The sequence below is a fragment of the Haliotis rufescens genome, unplaced genomic scaffold (genome assembly GCF_023055435.1).
Source record: "Haliotis rufescens isolate VD_foot unplaced genomic scaffold, xgHalRufe1.0.p SCAF_8, whole genome shotgun sequence".
Taxonomy (NCBI): domain Eukaryota; kingdom Metazoa; phylum Mollusca; class Gastropoda; order Lepetellida; family Haliotidae; genus Haliotis; species Haliotis rufescens.
Genome location: NW_025964372.1, coordinates 11,625,524 through 11,644,062, shown reverse-complemented (window position 1 = coordinate 11,644,062; position 18,539 = coordinate 11,625,524). Strand labels below are relative to the sequence as shown.

Here is an 18,539-nt window from a genome sequence, read left to right as displayed (position 1 = left end):
AGAAGGATCCCAGCAAGAAATATCAGAGTGACTTACCTTTGCTTTACACTCGACGAGGAAATGAAATCTTTTTTTGTTTGAACTTTTTGTCGAAAAGATCAGCGGTAATAACATGTGATATCTTTCTTACAGAATCAAATGAATAACTAAGCATTTTATGTTAGTTTGCAATTGAAGGGAGATAACTGTGTCAACCCTGGTACAAGGGAGACAACACGGTACATAAGTTTCCTTTGAGGTTCTACTGCACCAAATCAGAATCAGTTGTTCGACAAGCAGTTTTCATAGAGCCTACAGTGCAGGTTGAATCATCTGGCAGCTGTGATTGGATGATTTTTTGTGTAAGATTATTACTTTTTAAACGTACATCCATCCATCAAAACGGACACCATTTCCTTTTTAACATGATGACAGTTGAAAGGGAAGTTACTTACGTCATCTTTGAGTCTACCAATCAAAGCCACAATGATCCCTAACTTGGATCCTCATGATCACCCATTCAGTCTTCGTAGAAGAACTCTGAAGTTAACTTACAGATGATAGAAAATAGGCAATGACATCAGCTCATTTATCTTTCATTTGACCCGGAATCATTCCGGTAGTTCTTCTTACTACATCTTTCAAGTTTTCTAACTCTAGATCCATATCTGATTGTCAATATTAGCGTCTATAGTACTACCACTTGACAAAAGAACAACTTGAATATTTGAAAAATACATATAATTTTTGGGTATGATTCTGTATAATAATAGATTTGCATTAAAAAGCGACAAAATATGGAAAAACATGAAAAATAGCTTCTAAAAATAGCGTATCAAGGATCTGAACTGATATATACCAATTGGTTCTACTTTTTATACTCTCTGGCTATAGGTGTTCAGTAAGTATTTCTGGCTATAAGTGTTCAGTGAGTATTTCTGGCCATAGTGAGTATTTCTGGCTATAAGTGTTCAGTGAGTATTTCTGGCCATAAGTGTTCAGTGAGTATTTCTGGCCATAAGTGTTCAGTGAGTATTTCTGGCTAAGTGTTCAGTGAGTTTTTCTGGCTAAAATTGTTCAGTGAGTATTTCTGGCTATAAGTGTTCAGTGAGTATTTCTGGCTAAAAGTGTTCAGTGAGTATTTCTGGCTATAAGTGTTCAGTGAGTATTTCTGGCTATAAGTGTTCAGTGAGTATTTCTGGCTATAAGTGTTTAGTGAGTATTTCTGGCCATAAGTGTTCAGTGAGTATTTCTGGCCATAAGTTTTCAGTGAGTATTTATGGCAATAAGTGTTCAGTGAGTATTTATGGCAATAAGTGTTCAGTGAGTATTTCTGGCTAAGTGTTCAGTGAGTATTTCTGGCTAAGTGTTCAGTGAGTATTTCTGGCTAAGTGTTCAGTGAGTATTTCTGGCCATAAGTTTTCAGTGAGTATTTATGGCAATAAGTGTTCAGTGAGTATTTATGGCTATAAGTGTTCAGTGAGTATTTCTGGCTAAGTGTTCAGTGAGTATTTCTGGCTAAGTGTTCAGTGAGTATTTCTGGCTAAGTGTTCAGTGAGTATTTCTGGCTAAGTGTTCAGTGAGTATTTCTGGCCATAAGTGTTCAGTGAGTATTTCTGGCCATAAGTTTTCAGTGAGTATTTATGGCAATAAGTGTTCAGTGAGTATTTATGGCTATAGGTGTTCAGTGAGTATTTCTGGCTAAGTGTTCAGTGAGTATTTCTGGCTAAGTGTTCAGTGAGTATTTCTGGCTAAGTGTTCAGTGAGTAATTCTGGCTAAAAGTGTTCAGTGAGTATTTCTGGCTATAAGTGTTCAGTGAGTATTTCTGGCTAAGTGTTCAGTGAGTATTTCTGGCCATAAGTGTTCAGTGAGTATTTCTGGCTATAAGTGTTCAGTGAGTATTTATGGCAAAAAGTTTTCAGTGAGTATTTCTGGCCATAAGTGTTCAGTGAGTATTTCTGGCTATAAGTGTTCAGTGAGTATTTCTGGCTATAAGTGTTCAGTGAGTATTTCTGGCCATAAGTGTTCAGTGAGTATTTCTGGCTATAAGTGTTCAGTGAGTATTTATGGCAATAAGTTTTCAGTGAGTATTTCTGGCTATAAGTGTTCAGTGAGTATTTCTGGCTATAAGTGTTCAGTGAGTATTTCTGGCCATAAGTGTTCAGTGAGTATTTCTGGCTAAGTGTTCAGTGAGTATTTCTGGCTAAAATTGTTCAGTGAGTATTTCTGGCTATAAGTGTTCAGTGAGTATTTCTGGCTATAAGTGTTCAGTGAGTATTTCTGGCTATAAGTGTTTAGTGAGTATTTCTGGCCATAAGTGTTCAGTGAGTATTTCTGGCCATAAGTTTTCAGTGAGTATTTATGGCAATAAGTGTTCAGTGAGTATTTATGGCAATAAGTGTTCAGTGAGTATTTCTGGCTATAAGTGTTCAGTGAGTATTTCTGGCTAAGTGTTCAGTGAGTATTTCTGGCTAAGTGTTCAGTGAGTATTTCTGGCCATAAGTTTTCAGTGAGTATTTATGGCAATAAGTGTTCAGTGAGTATTTATGGCAATAAGTGTTCAGTGAGTATTTATGGCTAAGTGTTCAGTGAGTATTTCTGGCTAAGTGTTCAGTGTGTATTTCTGGCCATAAGTTTTCAGTGAGTATTTATGGCAATAAGTGTTCAGTGAGTATATATGGCTATAAGTGTTCAGTGAGTATTTCTGGCTAAGTGTTCAGTGAGTATTTCTGGCTAAGTGTTCAGTGAGTATTTCTGGCTAAGTGTTCAGTGAGTAATTCTGGCTAAAAGTGTTCAGTGAGTATTTCTGGCTATAAGTGTTCAGTGAGTATTTCTGGCTAAGTGTTCAGTGAGTATTTCTGGCCATAAGTGTTCAGTGAGTATTTCTGGCTATAAGTGTTCAGTGAGTATTTCTGGCTAAGTGTTCAGTGAGTATTTCTGGCTATAAGTGTTCAGTGAGTATTTCTGGCTATAAGTGTAATCCCACACTTTGACTCATAATAAATCATAGCTGTTGCTATTTTCACTATGTTAGTATGTAAATGCATTGTTTTCACGATCAAAATAGCAACACCAGAGTATGCCTTCATGTTGTAATCGCTGATTAGTAGATCTAAAACAGTGATGCATCAAAGTATTCCGCACGCAAGAACTAACAGGTGACACTTAACAGGTTCTACACTTATGATTGTTTTTGTTTTTTTAATATATTGTGAAAGCAGCCACTAAAATGACAAGATGTTAGAATATGTTATTCCTGGAACAATATGTTCATATTTAACTTCTTCCAATCATTGCGTTCAAATGCTTTCACCAGTAGCTCGTGGGAGCAAACTGTATGTACAGTTGATTAAACTGAAACTTCCGGGCTATTGTACAAGACACTATTACTCACAATAATATTAACTTAGTGTGTAAAAATAATGCCAAACATAGCCAGAAGTACACCATGTTTGTTTGTTTGTTTGTTTTTTAACGCAACAGAAGTATTTTTTAACGCAGCAATATTCCAGCTATATAATGGTGGTCTGTAAATAATCTAACCTGGACCGGACACTCCAGTGATTGACATCATGAGCATCGATCCACACAATTGAGATACGATGACATGCATCAACCAAGTCAGTGAGCCTGATAACCCGATCCCTTTAGTCACCTCTTACGACAAGCATGGGTTGCTGAAGACTTGAGCTACAGATAAGCTACTGATAATGTAAAAAATAACATGCATAAATACCCAATGAAGCTTTTTCAGCATACGTACAAAGGAGCTAATTTCCGAGACACAATTACACACTAATTTACTTTCCCAGTCAAGCCTATATATTTAGAACAGCAAAATACATCGAAAACATTATTTCATTTTTTTCAATCTTAAAATATTCACTAATTTTGGGAAAACCCCAATAGAGTGATGAATAGATCAGTGAAAAAATATTGGTTACCCAATGAAAAATGTAATAACCCAATTAAAATAGAAACCCTAGAGTGAAAACTAAATTGCTCAAAAAGGTCTCTGATACCTATACTAAACAACAAAAGTTCCTGTGACATTGAATAAGATTTAATGCAAAGTTATGTTTTTTTACCAAATCTGAAACAATTTCAGTTTGCAACAGATAAAAGACTCCTGTAAGTGTTCAAATGGTTTAATTTGCCATGCTGACTTCAGAAAATGTGTAATTTCATAAAAAACATGAACATGCCAAAATGTCAATTGACAAATCAATAGCATGTGTGTCCACCTCTGGTTGCGATGCAAGCAACACATCTTTGTCTCATTGAATGGACCAGGCATCGCACAAAGTCCTGTGGGATATCTGTCCATATCTGCTGGAGCATGTTTCGAAGTTCCTGGAGTGTCTGTGGAACACGTGGTTGACGTCAAAGGGGCCGATCCATCTCATCCCACATGTGCTTGATTGGTGAGAGATCAGGGGAGCGAGCGTTGTTTTGTTGAAGAGAATCCTGAACAAGTCGAGCAATATGAGGCCGGGCGTTGTCATGTTGAAAGGTAATGCCCGGGCCATGACGACGCAAAAACAGTAGAACAACAGGGACGATGATCTCGTCGCGGTAGCGCTGTCCATTGATATTTCCCTCAACCACTATCTAACGGGTCCTCTGTCTTGCTGTAATCCAACCCTGCCGCCCCCGAACTAATCTTCTTCCATGACACAATGATTGACGTAATGTTCACCTCGACGTCGGTACACTTGAATCCGTCCATCGCTGTGGCTGAGGTGAAAACGAGACTCGTCAGTGAATAGAACTTGTCCCCACTGCATGGCCGTCCAGCGTAGATGCTGTATGCACCACTGTAGACGTGCTTGACGGTGGTTTCCTGTCAAAATGGGATGTCTGGCGGGTCTTCTGGCGACAATCCCTGCACATCTGAGGCGACGACGTACGGTTTGTGAAGATATTCGTCGAAGGCCAGGGATGCCTCTGGCAGTCACTGTTGCTGGCTGGAATCGATTTCGTAGGTGTGTTGTTCGAATCCAGTTGTCTTGTCAATCATTGGTTACGCGTGGCCTGCCATTCCGAGGATGGTCTCTGACTGCATTCGTCTGTTGCCAATGTTGCCATAAACACCAAATGGTGTTTCTGTGGACGTTTAATTGTCTTGCAACATCCTGCTTCAAGCATACCAATGGCTCGCAGACTCATTTTCGGACAGTAGTGAAATGCATGGGGCTTGCATAAGTCAACTTTTGCATGGAATGCATGCTTTTCTGTAGCAGTTGCATTTTTGTGATTTGATTCCATACATGTACTACAATATTGAAAACCAAACTTTACTTGTTTGAAAAACACACTAAAATATTGGTGTCACAGGAACTTTTGTTGTTGAGTATATTTTCTACCCTGATCTTCACGGTCAACACAAAATGTACATTTATACTTATGTCTTGTAACCTTCTATAGCAAAAGGGAGAGTGCATAGTACACACAAGATGATATGGTAGTTGCCAATACATACTGATGTGAGGTAGCCACAGTAGCAGTATCATGATAAGTTATCGATGCTAAACGTAGAATTTTGGTTACATTGGTGAACAAACTGATCGTTTAATATGAAAAGGCTACACAGTGATAAAACAGAATAGTACTCTCCACTATGTGTTTACAAAGAGAATGTCTCTAGGGATCTCACCTTGTCTTCCCAATGTGGATAGATGTCTGACAGGAAAGACACATACTCCGTCATGGCTTCCTTGCGACTCATGGTTCCCAGTTTCTTCCATGCTTCCCTAGAAGCAAAGAATTGTTTTTGCAAAGAATTTTCAGAATTTAGCAATGTATCCCCAAGGCACTGTTGCTCAATGGGAACAATCCAAGATGAATGTAAATGTATAGTGATCAAGATCAAGATGTTTATTTGAATAAAAGTCCTCTGGACCATATACATGGAGTTACAAGTTCAAATCTTTGATCTTTAAGCAAGGAAAGTAGGCTATTGAATGGCTGTTTTGTGTTTTCTGTTTAATGTCATTGGAGTGTATGCTGTTAATGTAATACTCCAGTTTTTTATATCCAAGACTAAAGAGTGTCGTACATTATCAGTCAAATTTTGAGTGCAGATGATGGTGCCTAAAAAAACTTATAATTGTACAGGCAGTACATGCCCCATCACCTTGAAATTCTCCAAAGATTCTGATTCTTTAGTTTTATATTCTTATTTTCCATGCCATGGTTAACTTAACACCACTGTTCTACTTATTCCACCAAAATAGCAGCTCTCTCAACCTTCTTGTTTCAGAGAAAAAGTCACAACTGATGTACATATTTTTCATTTGTATAAATGTTAAATTACTGTTAAAATTTTAAAAACAAAATTTGACAATTCCAGACTATGAGTGAGTGAGTGAGTGAGTTGGATTTAATGCCGCTTTTAAACAGTATTCCAGTTACATCACGGCGTGTCAGCTTAATGTGGGAGGAAAGCCCGAAGTGATGCAGGTCTCAGACGTTTACCACTTCAGTGAAACCCACGAGCACTGGTATGGTGCTAACAAACCTAGAAACATAATCGGGGCGAACCAGGATTCGAACCCACAATCACAGGTTTCTGGCGTGCCCAAGGGACGCAACTCTGCACAGCGAATCGCGCCTCAGACGACTGGGTCACCCGTGCCCCCCACCTATATACTGATGTGCATGTATGTGTGTGTGCGGTTACTCGAACTAGTCCGGACGTATTCTGGGTTTATTGTGCTAGCCTACTGAGATACCATGCCTCAGTTTAAAATCAGGACTCAGACACAGTCTACAAACTCTGAGACAAGGCCTTGTTTGATCCCCTTAATGCCGGGCAAACACTCTATCCACAAGACCAAGAAGGTGGTCCCTTAAAGATATGATGTGCTGGTAGGAAAACTGTATGATGTGTCGCAAATATTCCCTATTATATAATCAGGAAAACAAATCCTAACCAGTAGAACAGGTGGTATCTGCATCCATTGCTGATCCCTGTCATTTCTTCAGACTGTGTTTAGGAACCATAGGATCTAAGCATCTGGGAATGATGACATTAATGCCTGTGTCGAGGGTTTTGGCAGATGAGTTGTTGCACTGATAAGATAGGACCAAGTTGATGTCACCCCACTTCACTGACAAATTCCGTAAGTAGTAACTGGTAAATTTAAGCGGCGCAAGTACAGCGGTGACAGGAGGCGCAAGCACACTGGTGACAGGAGGCGCAAGCCCACCGGTGACAGGAGGCGCAAGTACACCGGTGACAAGAGGCACCAGCACACCGGTGACAAGAGGCACCAGCACACCGGTGACAGGAGGCACCAGCACACCGGTGACAGGAGATGCAAGCCCACCGGTGACAGGAGGCACCAGCACACCGGTGACAAGAGGCACCAGCACACCGGTGACAGGAGGCACCAGCACACCGGTGACAGGAGATGCAAGCCCACCGGTGACAGGAGGCACCAGCACACCGGTGACAAGAGGCACCAGCACACCGGTGACAGGAGGCACCAGCACACCGGTGACAGGAGGCGCAAGTACACCGGTGACAAGAGGCGCAAGCACACCGGTGACAAGAGGCACCAGCACACCGGTGACAGGCGGCGCAAGCACACCGGTGACAGGAGGCGCAAGTACACCGGTGACAAGAGGCGCAAGCACACCGGTGACAAGAGGCGCAAGCACACCGGTGACAAGAGGCGCAAGCACACCGGTGACAGGAGGCACCAGCACACCGGTGACAAGAGGCGCAAGCACACCGGTGACAGGAGGCACCAGCACACCGGTCACAGGAGGCGCAAGCACACCGGTGACAGGAGGCGCAAGTACACCGGTGACAAGAGGCGCAAGCACACCGGTGACAAGAGGCACCAGCACACCGGTGACAGGCGGCACAAGCACACCGGTGACAGGAGGCGCAAGTACACCGGTGACAAGAGGCACCAGCACACCGGTGACAGGCGGCACAAGCACACCGGTGACAGGAGGTGCAAGTACACCGGTGACAAGAGGCGCAAGCACACCGGTGACAAGAGGCGCAAGCACACCGGTGACAGGAGGCGCAAGCACACCGGTGACAAGAGGCGCAAGCACACCGGTGACAAGAGGCGCAAGCACACCGGTGACAGGAGGCACCAGCACACCGGTGACAAGAGGCGCAAGCACACCGGTGACAGGAGGCACCAGCACACCGGTCACAGGAGGCGCAAGCACACCGGTGACAGGAGGCGCAAGTACACCGGTGACAAGAGGCGCAAGCACACCGGTGACAAGAGGCACCAGCACACCGGTGACAGGCGGCACAAGCACACCGGTGACAGGAGGCGCAAGTACACCGGTGACAAGAGGCACCAGCACACCGGTCACAGGAGGCACCGGCACACCGGTGACAAGAGGCGCAAGTACACCGGTGACAATAGGGAAAAGCACACCGGTGACAGGCGGCACAAGCACACCGGTGACAGGCGGCGCAAGTACACCGGTGACAAGAGGCGCAAGCACATCGGTGACAAGAGGCGCAAGCACACCGGTGACAAGAGGCGCAAGCACACCGGTGACAGGAGGCACAAGCACAGCCGTGACAGGAGGCACAAGCACACCGGTGACAGGAGGCACAAGCACACCGGTGACAGGAGGCACAAGCACACCAGTGACAGGCGGCGCAAGCACACCGATGACAGGAGGTGCAAGCACACCGGTGACAGGCGGCGCAAGTACACCGGTGACAGGAGGCACAAGCACAACCCTGACAGGCGGCGCAAGCACACCGGTGACAGGAGGCGCAAGCACACTGGTGACAGGAGGCACAAGCACAACCGTGACAGGAGGCACAAGCACAACCGTGACAGGAGGCACAAGCACACCGGTGACAGGAGGCGCAAGCACACTGGTGACAGGAGGCACAAGCACAACCGTGACAGGAGGCGCAAGCACACTGGTGACAAGAGGCGCAAGCCCACCAGTGACAGGAGGCGCAAGCACACTGGTGACAGGCGGCGCAAGTACACCGGTGACAGGAGGCGCAAGCACAACCGTGACATGAGGCGCAAGCACACCGGTGACATGAGGCGCAAGCACACCGGTGACATGAGGCGCAAGCACACCGGTGACAGGAGGCACAAGCACAACCGTGACAAGAGGCGCAAGCCCACCAGTGACAAGAGGCGCAAGTACACCGGTGACAGGAGGCACAAGCACACCGGTGACAGGAGGCGCAAGCACACCAGTGACAGGAGATGCACGCACACCAGTGACGAGCGGCGCAACGGAGCAAATCTGACAGCATGAATGTGTATTTCTCTAGATACAGTTGTAGCATAAAGATCTGAACCATTTCCATGTTCTGATCCAGGGTCTAAGTTTCCAGAGGCAAGGCTGGACCCCAGGGCAAATCCTATTGGCATAAATGTATTATTCTCTTCATAACAAACAAATGTATACAATGTATCTGTTTATTAGAGGGTGGAGATAATGTCGGTTTGCATGTTAGGGTCAAGGTTCTAACTCCTTTGGGAGCGACGGACAGATGAAAAAAGAAGGGCCAGTCTTGGTAGCATATGTGCATTCCTCTCATTATACTCAGCAATTGTACATATGGTTATACGGTGAGGATCTTAAACGGTGTCCAAGTTATAAACTCTTTTTGGCCCTGCCCCTCAGCCCCTAGGAATACTTCCACCCAATTATGGTTGATATCTATCTCTTAGTTCCAGAGAAGAAGTCGCTTAAAGCACTATAGCCAAATTACCCCTATTTGGCCCCACCCCTCAGCCCCTGGGGGGGTCAGCCCCACCATTTGTACAATCCCCACCACCTAAGGATGCTTCCAGTCAAATTTCCAATGGTTCAGAAGAAGTCGTTTCAATAAATTGTTGACGTACGGACGACGGACGACAGACAGACGACAGACGGACGCCACAGTATGGCAAAAGCTCACCTTGGTCCTTCGGACCCGGTGAGCTAATAATTGAGTCTGGACCAGACAATCCTGAGTGACAATGTTAAATCTGGCATACCACCCCTTGCACGAGCTATCACAATGCTTGATTTCTTCGGAGTTCTTCTTGCCATATAAATCTCTTACTTTCATTGCTGGGGGCACAGGTGGCCCAGTCGTCTAAGGCGCCGCAATTAGCTGTGCAGAGTTGCATCCCTTGGGCATGCCAGAAACCTATGATTGTGGGTTCGAATCCCAGTTCGCCCCGATTATGTTTCTAGGTTTGTTAGCACCATACCCATACTCATGGGTTTCACCGAAGTGGTAAACGCCCGAAACCTGCATTAAGCTGACATGCCGTGATATAACTGGAATACTGTTAAAAGTGGCATTAAACCAAACTCACTCACTACTTTCATTGCCAGACACTGGTGTATTTTCCTGTTGTTTCACCTCAAAAGAAAATATCCCCTAGTTTTTTTGCATGCTCATCTTGAGATCCATAATAATCCTCATTTCCAGAGAGTTCTTTTTTTGGACTAAAAACACTGGCGAGGAACACACCTTGCTGTCATCAATGTATTGAAGTCTCCGAATGGCATTCATTTGAAGCCATGCCCAAATGGCCAGGTCAGCTGCCTCTAGCTGGGCCCCTTTCAGATAGAACTGTCGGCCTTCTGGACGGGATACAAGGAGTGGATGGTGGCGGAAGTGTAGCTTGTATCCCTGTGAAAAGGCCTTGAGAATCCAGTGGTCGGACATGATCTGCTTCCAATTGTCGGCATATGACAAAGACGCCCTCCCACTAGACCTGGACCTGGAGGCATATGGCGGGATGGTTGGGTATAAAGTCCAGGTTTGGAACCCATTCGGCTATTGATGACTCCAATGTATGTTTGGATCTATCCCTCCTGCGAATGCCTCGAAAAGAGTATAATTCCCTGAAGGGACACATTTCTTTCTGGCAGGCTCTCTGAATGCTGTGTCCTGAGATGGTTCTCTTGAACGCTTATATACTGTAAATCTTGAATTAAATGTGAAAAATGGTCTATGTTCGCATTAATGAAAGAGTGCCTCGCTGCACACTTTGGATAGCGGAAATACCAACTTGAATATATACACAAACACGGTTTATTGAGCAACAGTTGTAACAAGTATATAACAATTTCATTTCAAGAATAGGAATTACACAAGAGGCATCCAGTAAGTTCTCACTGCTGGTGTCAAGAGTTCTAGACACTCATGTCAAACTAGACATCATTGACCACTCCAATCAGTGAACTGTTGTTGGTTCAATTATCTTGCCTTTGAACTTCCTGAATGCCAGTTAACAAAATAAACATATAAACTGGGTGTTGTTTTTAGGAAAACACTGTTTATTGTTATTACAGAAGTGCTTAACTCAGTGCTAATAAGCGGCTTTATTTGTGTTTGATGGATTAAGGTAAGGACATTCAACTGGGGAATGGGGTGCGGGGAGTCGCATTGATATTGAGTCGCATTTTTGGCTAGGGGTCAGCAGTCGTATTAATTTGGAGATGCATTAATTTCAAGATTGACAGTACTTAGATGGGAATGAGGATCCATGCGCCTTAACTGCTAAGTTGATGGTGAATACTTGAAATCGTTCAGACATATCCTGGGGCACGTCTGTGATGATCTTGCCAAGTTTATCGTTGAAGATTTGGCTGACAGATACTACTATACAGAATGGATCTTAGCAAGCAGCTGTTGCCTACTGTTGCATCCATAACAGCTGAGATGACATCCAGACCTGAATGGATAGTAGGTTTTCCTGCATACGGACTGTGGATTAGTTCGACCTGATCTGTTCAGATAGACCTGTATCTGCCTTAGGAGGGACTTCTGTCGCGACGAATTAAGGCAACAAACAAATTTATGTACGCCCCAATATCCATGGAGTGCTTGTTAGCCGTGGCCAAATACTTAAAGTGCCGAGGTTAACGTGATCTTAGTATGCAGTGTACAGACTAGTTTGAGGAAGCCTTTATCAAGAACTTGGGACTCCGGGAGAGGACAGTCGCGGTTCTGGTGAAAGCATTCCTTCAACGCAGGTAAGGAGAGACCATCATTGTGTCTCAACTTAAGGAGCTTGTCTGAGGCTTGGTTTATGACGTGAGCCGAGAAGCGTAATTTCATGTGTAAAAGAGTTATGTTAAGAGTACCATGCCAGGATGCTGGTTTTCTCTTCAACATTTTCGTTAGGCATATACACGTGTGAAGTATGGGTATCCATGCACTGATGCTGGTAATGTAGCCACACACGCAACCCGCACTAATTTTTTAAGCCTCAAAATAAGCAGAAAAATTACTCCCCCTGCATTTGTATGGTTAAATATAACTAAAACTCGAAATTGAATATCAATCCTGAATAAGCACACACAAGAAACAAGTGACGTTTTCCGACCTTTTCATGGAGAAGATCTGTGAGTTGTTTTGTGCTGCTGCAGTGATAAGTAGTTGTGTATAGTTGACAGCGAAGACCACTTTTGTTGAATATATGAAGATTTAGTTATAGTTTGATTGTAGCCAAAATACAGGAATTTGGCAATGATGTAGAAGAGGTAGAGGTTTCTTAAGAATTATGTTTCTGGTGTGCCCAAGGGACGCAACTCTGCACAGCGAATTGAGGCGCCTTACACATTTTCTAAACTCTGTGATGATGTTTATGGCTAAGAAAATTGACATTTCTTGAAAAGCGCACTTTGCAATTTTTGTCATTACTGTAAGTAATAATCCTATCGGCAGAATCACTTGTTTTCATTTTATAAGTGATTGCAAGCATGCACCTATCTTCAATAATTATTCATCACTATATTTCATGATTCTATTTCAAGTGGTGAGGACTATACTGGTGCCTATGTCCTCACTACTTCCGACTTAGTTTACAAGGGAATACACATGGTAATCATAATCTCTGCATATAAAACAAGGCCTCTTAGAACAGGAAATACAATTTAATTGGTAAATCATCATGTCTAGTGATGTTTAATCTCTAAGTTCAAATTTGTATTGAGCAAGTTTAATTGTTATGACCTGTTTATTTCCCTGAATACGCTGAAGGGATACGATGTCATTTTCTTCTGCGCAAGACAAACATGTTTAAATTACAAATGTAGGGATTGTGTATGCACTGGTGACGTGCTTCATTTCGATTTGCTTTAAATACGGGGTATATAAATTAGCATCGATTTTGAAGGCTTGTACAGGGGGGTCACCTTATACGTGGGGTTGCTCTATAAATGGCAATATACGGTAGGTTTTTTTTCAAACGAATTGGTAGAAGAAAATTATCTCACTGGCGAAACTGATCAGCATTAAATTAATAATACACACTACCTTGCAGCTAGTTTGATATATCATGAGTGACTGTCATCAAATATTATTAATAACAACAATGAGTAAAGATTTCCATTAACTTTTATTATTTCTAAGAGTTTTCTTTTAAATCAATGTTTAAATAAACATATTCTCTTCATAACTGACCATAGGGATTAAGCATCCTGACAACCACGTCCCCACCCATAACTACTTCCTACTTTTAACTTACCATTTCTGCTTTCCCTGGAAGTCAAACATCCCTGGTTTGGGAACACGGCAGGGTCCCTCCTTCACCTGAAACATTCATGCACACAACCAGATAAAGATGACTCCATTATGACATGAAGGATGTGATGATACAATATCAGGATAGAAAGGTCACACAAACTGATTTGTTTCATGGCCGATCATTTTTGTATTTATCTAGACTGCTAGTTGCACTGCTGGTCCCACCTCAAACTGACAGTACATGTGTGAGTGAGTGAGTTTGATTTTACGCCGCTTTTGGCAATATTCCAGCAATATCACGGCTGGGGGCACCAGAAATGTGACAGTACATGTGGTACGTGTCAATCGTGTAGTACATGTTGCTGTAACACTTACCACAACATCCTTCAACTTTATCAGTAATGTTTAAGATGGTCTATATCTTTTTGCCTAAACAATGATATCTTAATTATCATGTCATAAAATATATGTATCATGATTCAGTGATACATCAGGCATGACCACAACTGCTCATTTTGTGACAATTGGGATCAGCTGATCTTTCATTCCAGGTCGCTTTGTTGACATTTTGCAATCAGTTTTTAAAGTGTTTTTCCTGATGTTTGATTTCCACTCTTTTAAACATGAAATATTCTTTAATTGTATAAGTATCTATACATATATCATATCGCCGATTAGGCTATATGCACACATTTCAGTACAATGGCCCTGTGATAGTATGTGAAATGTCCTTTGCAGCAAGTAAGGTTGGTCAGAGAATTGTGAATTCTGACAGCAACATAAGTATTTAGTAGGAATATTACCTAAATAGGTGAGTAAAGAAAGTTCAAGATTTTGTGAAAGAAAAATGTATTGACAAATTATGTCAACTACACATCATAATGATCAAAAACAAGAGATGGAAATCCATGAAATCTATTTTGGACTTGTAATATGGGTGATGAATGGTGTGTAAAGACAGAATGTATGGATGGTTGTTGACAGTTGTCATGATTACATTTCAATCAAATCAAATCTTGAATATTTTGAATATTTCATAATTATTAGAATATCAGAATATAATCTCTGTTTAATATTTCTGCTTTCAGGTCGAAAGTATCCATAGAAAGACTTCAGAAGACTGGATTCTTGACATAAAGTTGTGGAACCAGTAGTATCCCAAGGACTGCTGCCTGGAGCAACCTCCCATGCCCCCCTGTAATCACTTCAGCCCCCCTGTAATCACTTCAGCCCACCTGTAATCACTTCAGCCCACCTGTAATCACTTCAGCCCACCTGAAATATGACTGGGGAAGATATCGCCTGCATTACATTCTGCATAAGCCTGTATTCCACGTTAGGCGATGATGCGTACCTTCAGGAAAGAGTAATAACAACATGTGTATGGTGATGTCAAGAAACACTGATTGTTTGTGCCTGCAGTTGACGTATGATGCACACTTCGACTGGAATCAATTGATCCAGTCTAGAAAGTGTAAAAAAAACATGGTGTGACACGTGTGATTACTAAGACAAAGAATTTCATATTGAAAAATATTGAAATAGTAGGTCTTTGAAAGGCATTTAGAAGTGATACGCATAAGGAAGAGAATACTGTCGGTGCTAATTACCTAGCTGGCTCCAATTTGCCCTTTGCAATGTCCATTCTTACATCTATCAGTGCTAATTACCCCCGGCCTCCCGTTTGCCCAGTGTCCATTGCCTTTACTTATCTATGATAACTTAGTACTGGCTTCCATACTATCAGCGCTAATTACTGTAAAGTGTTGGCTTCCATTGTCTATTGCTAATCACCTATCAGCACCAATCATTTGTTGGCTTCCCTTGTTAGTTTCTACCCTTTGTTATTTTCCACCTTTTGATATCTTATTAATTTTGTTGTCCTTACATGTACATATATATGCTCTCTGCCTCATGGCATTCCTAATGGGCATGGCCTCAGCCCTCCATAATCAAGAATCCAAAAAACACAAAAAAATCCTAATACTTACCGACTCCCTTAGTGGACTGCAAGCCCTCCAAAACAAAAATACCAAAAACCGACCTAAATTAATAAATCAAATACTTAAAAGCTCCAACGACCTAACTAAGGCAGGCAAACAAATAACCTTCTTGTGGATACCCGCCCACGTAGGAATATACGGTAATGAAAACACCGATAAAGCAGCTAAACTATCCCTCAAAATCCCAGAAATAAGCTTAAACTTACCCATCTCAAAATCAGAAATTAAAAGTGTAAACAAGCAAAAAATCACAAAAAATGGCATAACCTATATCTAAACTCAAACAGCCAAATCAAAAAAGTACTCAGCAAACCACTAACCAAACCCAAAATTCTCCATCCATCCAAAAAAATCGACAGAGTAATCACTAAACTCCAAACAGTACACACCAACCTAAATAACCACCTAAAAAAATTAAAAAACACACTACAGGTAACTGCCCACACTGCAAACAACCAGAAACCCCAGAACACACACTCATCCACTGCACACACTACCTAACACATCGAACCGCATTACAAACCACCCTCAATCTAAACAAGGCTCTATCTCTAGAAGCAATACTAAACCCACAAAATAAACTAGAAAACTTCAAGGCCTTAGGCGTATTCTTAATAAAAACGGAACTAATAAAACGCATCTAAAAACACAATAACCTACCAAATCAAAATCACATAAACAAACAAACATCCACCATACCCAGCTCCCTTAGTTCTCCTCCCCAATCCCATCGGCATCTATTCCAAATCTCAAAATTCCCAAATTCTATATAAGCAACCCCTAAAACCCCCCTCTTGGGTTGCACAGACCACTTTCGCCCCTTTCGGAAACACATTACATGGCCTGGCCGGGCCCGTGTGCGAAATACGCATTAGTCGGAAAGCGCACGTTAAATCTCCAAAGTAAGTAAGTAAGTAAGGCATTCCTTCACCTGATGAAGGAGTAAGCATATACTCCGAAACGTTGTGTTCCTCATAACAAAGAAGTTGACATCCATACATTCTCTTCCTTTTGGTAATAGTATTTTACTCAATCAAACATTCGAAAATTTGGTGTTTAATGATTGAAGGAAGAGTTACTTCTGTCGTAAGGTGGGGGTTTCCATTCACCCCTCCCACTGAACAGCAGAGAAGGTGAAGATGCAGGCATCATTATTCTCTATGTACATCTATGTACCAGACTACGAATTTCGTATGAAAAAAAGGGCAGTACTTTCCCAATGACTAGTACTGTTGCACGCAAGGTGAACGTTTAATAGAATAATATACAGTATGGCGGCAAGCAGTCAGTAGACTTACTCTGCCTTTGTCCTTCAACTGTTAGATGATTCCAGTCGTGCATCAGAGCTGAGGGGTAGTCAACCACCTAAGGTGCTCATTCCTCCTGAGCAGCCTCTCTTGCTGGATTTAGGGAAACCCTTTCCTCCATCAGACTTGCGGAATGAAGCCTCTCCTAGTCCATGAAAAGAGTCTGGTTGAAGTGGTCTTATGTCAGGCGTGTTTTGCAGGGAAGCTCTCATCAGTCTGTGAGCTCCTGGCTGGAGAGCCATATTCCTCTCATGCTGCTTGACTAGCTGGAGATTGGTGAACATGGGCGAGATGGCATAATTAAAGAGGGTCAGGCTCTATCTTTACACCGTAATGTTGGTAAGGTGAGCCTTGCGGGAATTAAGTTTCACCTGCCAAGTCATCACAAGCATTACTGCAACAAATGGTGTTCTCTTGAAAGTTGAGGTCCATGGTTGACTGGCATGAGGCAAGAGCAGAGACCCCAAAGACGATAAGCAGAGGTTGAGAGACTTGACAACGGCTGTTCATATGATCGTGTCGTGCTGCGATCGTTTGTCGTAAGATCATCTGTCATACAATCACGATCTGGAGAAGAAAGTTGAGTCTGGGTGCTGTCATCTGCAGATCCCTGGATGAAATCGTACTCTAACGATCGTTGGCATATAATGCTATGGCAAAGGAGACTGTGAAGTGGTAGTAGGAGGTTGGCTGACAAAATGGAGGTGAAGGTGATTGACTGGATGGGTCAGGCACGGTGGGTCAGGCACGGTGGATCAGCCACGGTGGGTCATGCACGGTGGGTCATGCAAGGATGGGTCATGCACGGTGGTTCATGCACGGTGGTTCATGCAAGGATGGGTCATGCACAGTGGATCATGCACGGTGGTTCATGCAAGGATGGGTCATGCAAGGATGGGTCATGCACGGTGGGTCATGCAAGGATGGGTCATGCACGGTGGGTCATGCACGGTGGTTCATGCAAGGATGGGTCATGCAAGGATGGGTCATGCACGGTGGGTCATGCACAGTGGGTCATGCACGGTGGTTCATGCAAGGATGGGTCATGCAAGGATGGGTCATGCACAGTGGGTCATGCATGGTGGTTCATGCAAGGATGGGTCATTCAAGGATGGGTCATGCACGGTGGGTCAGCCACGGTGGGTCATGCACGGTGGTTCATGCAAGGATGGGTCATGCACAGTGGGTCATGCACGGTGGTTCATGCAAGGTTGGGTCATGCACAGTGGGTCATGCACGGTGGTTCATGCAAGGTTGGGTCATGCAAGGATGGGTCATGCACGGTGGGTCAGGCACGGTGGTTCATGCACGGTGGGTCATGCACGGAGGGTCAGCAAAGGAGGGTCATGCAGGGATGGGTCATGCACGGTGGTTCATGCATGGTGGGAGGCATTATAGCCACTAATGACGGAGGACCATGCAAGGTCTGAGGAGCGGCAGCATATAGATTTTCCAGTGTGATGTCTGGGTGATCGGCTGCGTCAAGGGTGGGTTTGACGAGATCGGACGACATCTGCTTTGTTAAGAGAGATGTTTGGAGCAGACAAATAGGTACTTGATGAAAAGTTCATAAGCAAGAAGGAGTGCATGTAGTATCAGCAATACATTCAAGATTGCAGTCGGGACACCTGGAATGGGGGTCCTGGGCAGACTTGGGTCTACAGAATACAATGAATCATAGTGGTAATAAATGATAGTAAACTGCCCAAAAAGAGAAGTGAGAGGCAAGGGGTATGAAACCAAGGGGCGGGAAACCAAAATGG

At 43.3% G+C, this 18,539-nt stretch overlaps 1 protein-coding gene across 2 annotated transcripts in view; it reads right to left on the bottom strand.

The window, feature by feature from the left end:
* Positions 1–18,539, bottom strand: part of LOC124113767 (acyl-CoA-binding domain-containing protein 6-like) — a 90,221-nt gene that overhangs the window by 52,710 nt on the left and 18,972 nt on the right. The window contains exons 2-4 of one of the 2 annotated variants that reach the window (XM_046474279.1): positions 14,742–14,820; positions 13,468–13,532; positions 5,637–5,733 (exon numbers count right to left, since the gene is read on the bottom strand). In XM_046474279.1, coding sequence (XP_046330235.1) covers positions 5,637–5,733; positions 13,468–13,532; positions 14,742–14,820 — 241 coding nt within the window. The remainder of the gene's footprint in view (positions 1–5,636; positions 5,734–13,467; positions 13,533–14,741; positions 14,821–18,539) is intronic. The other variant, XM_046474280.2, reaches the window with a different exon arrangement.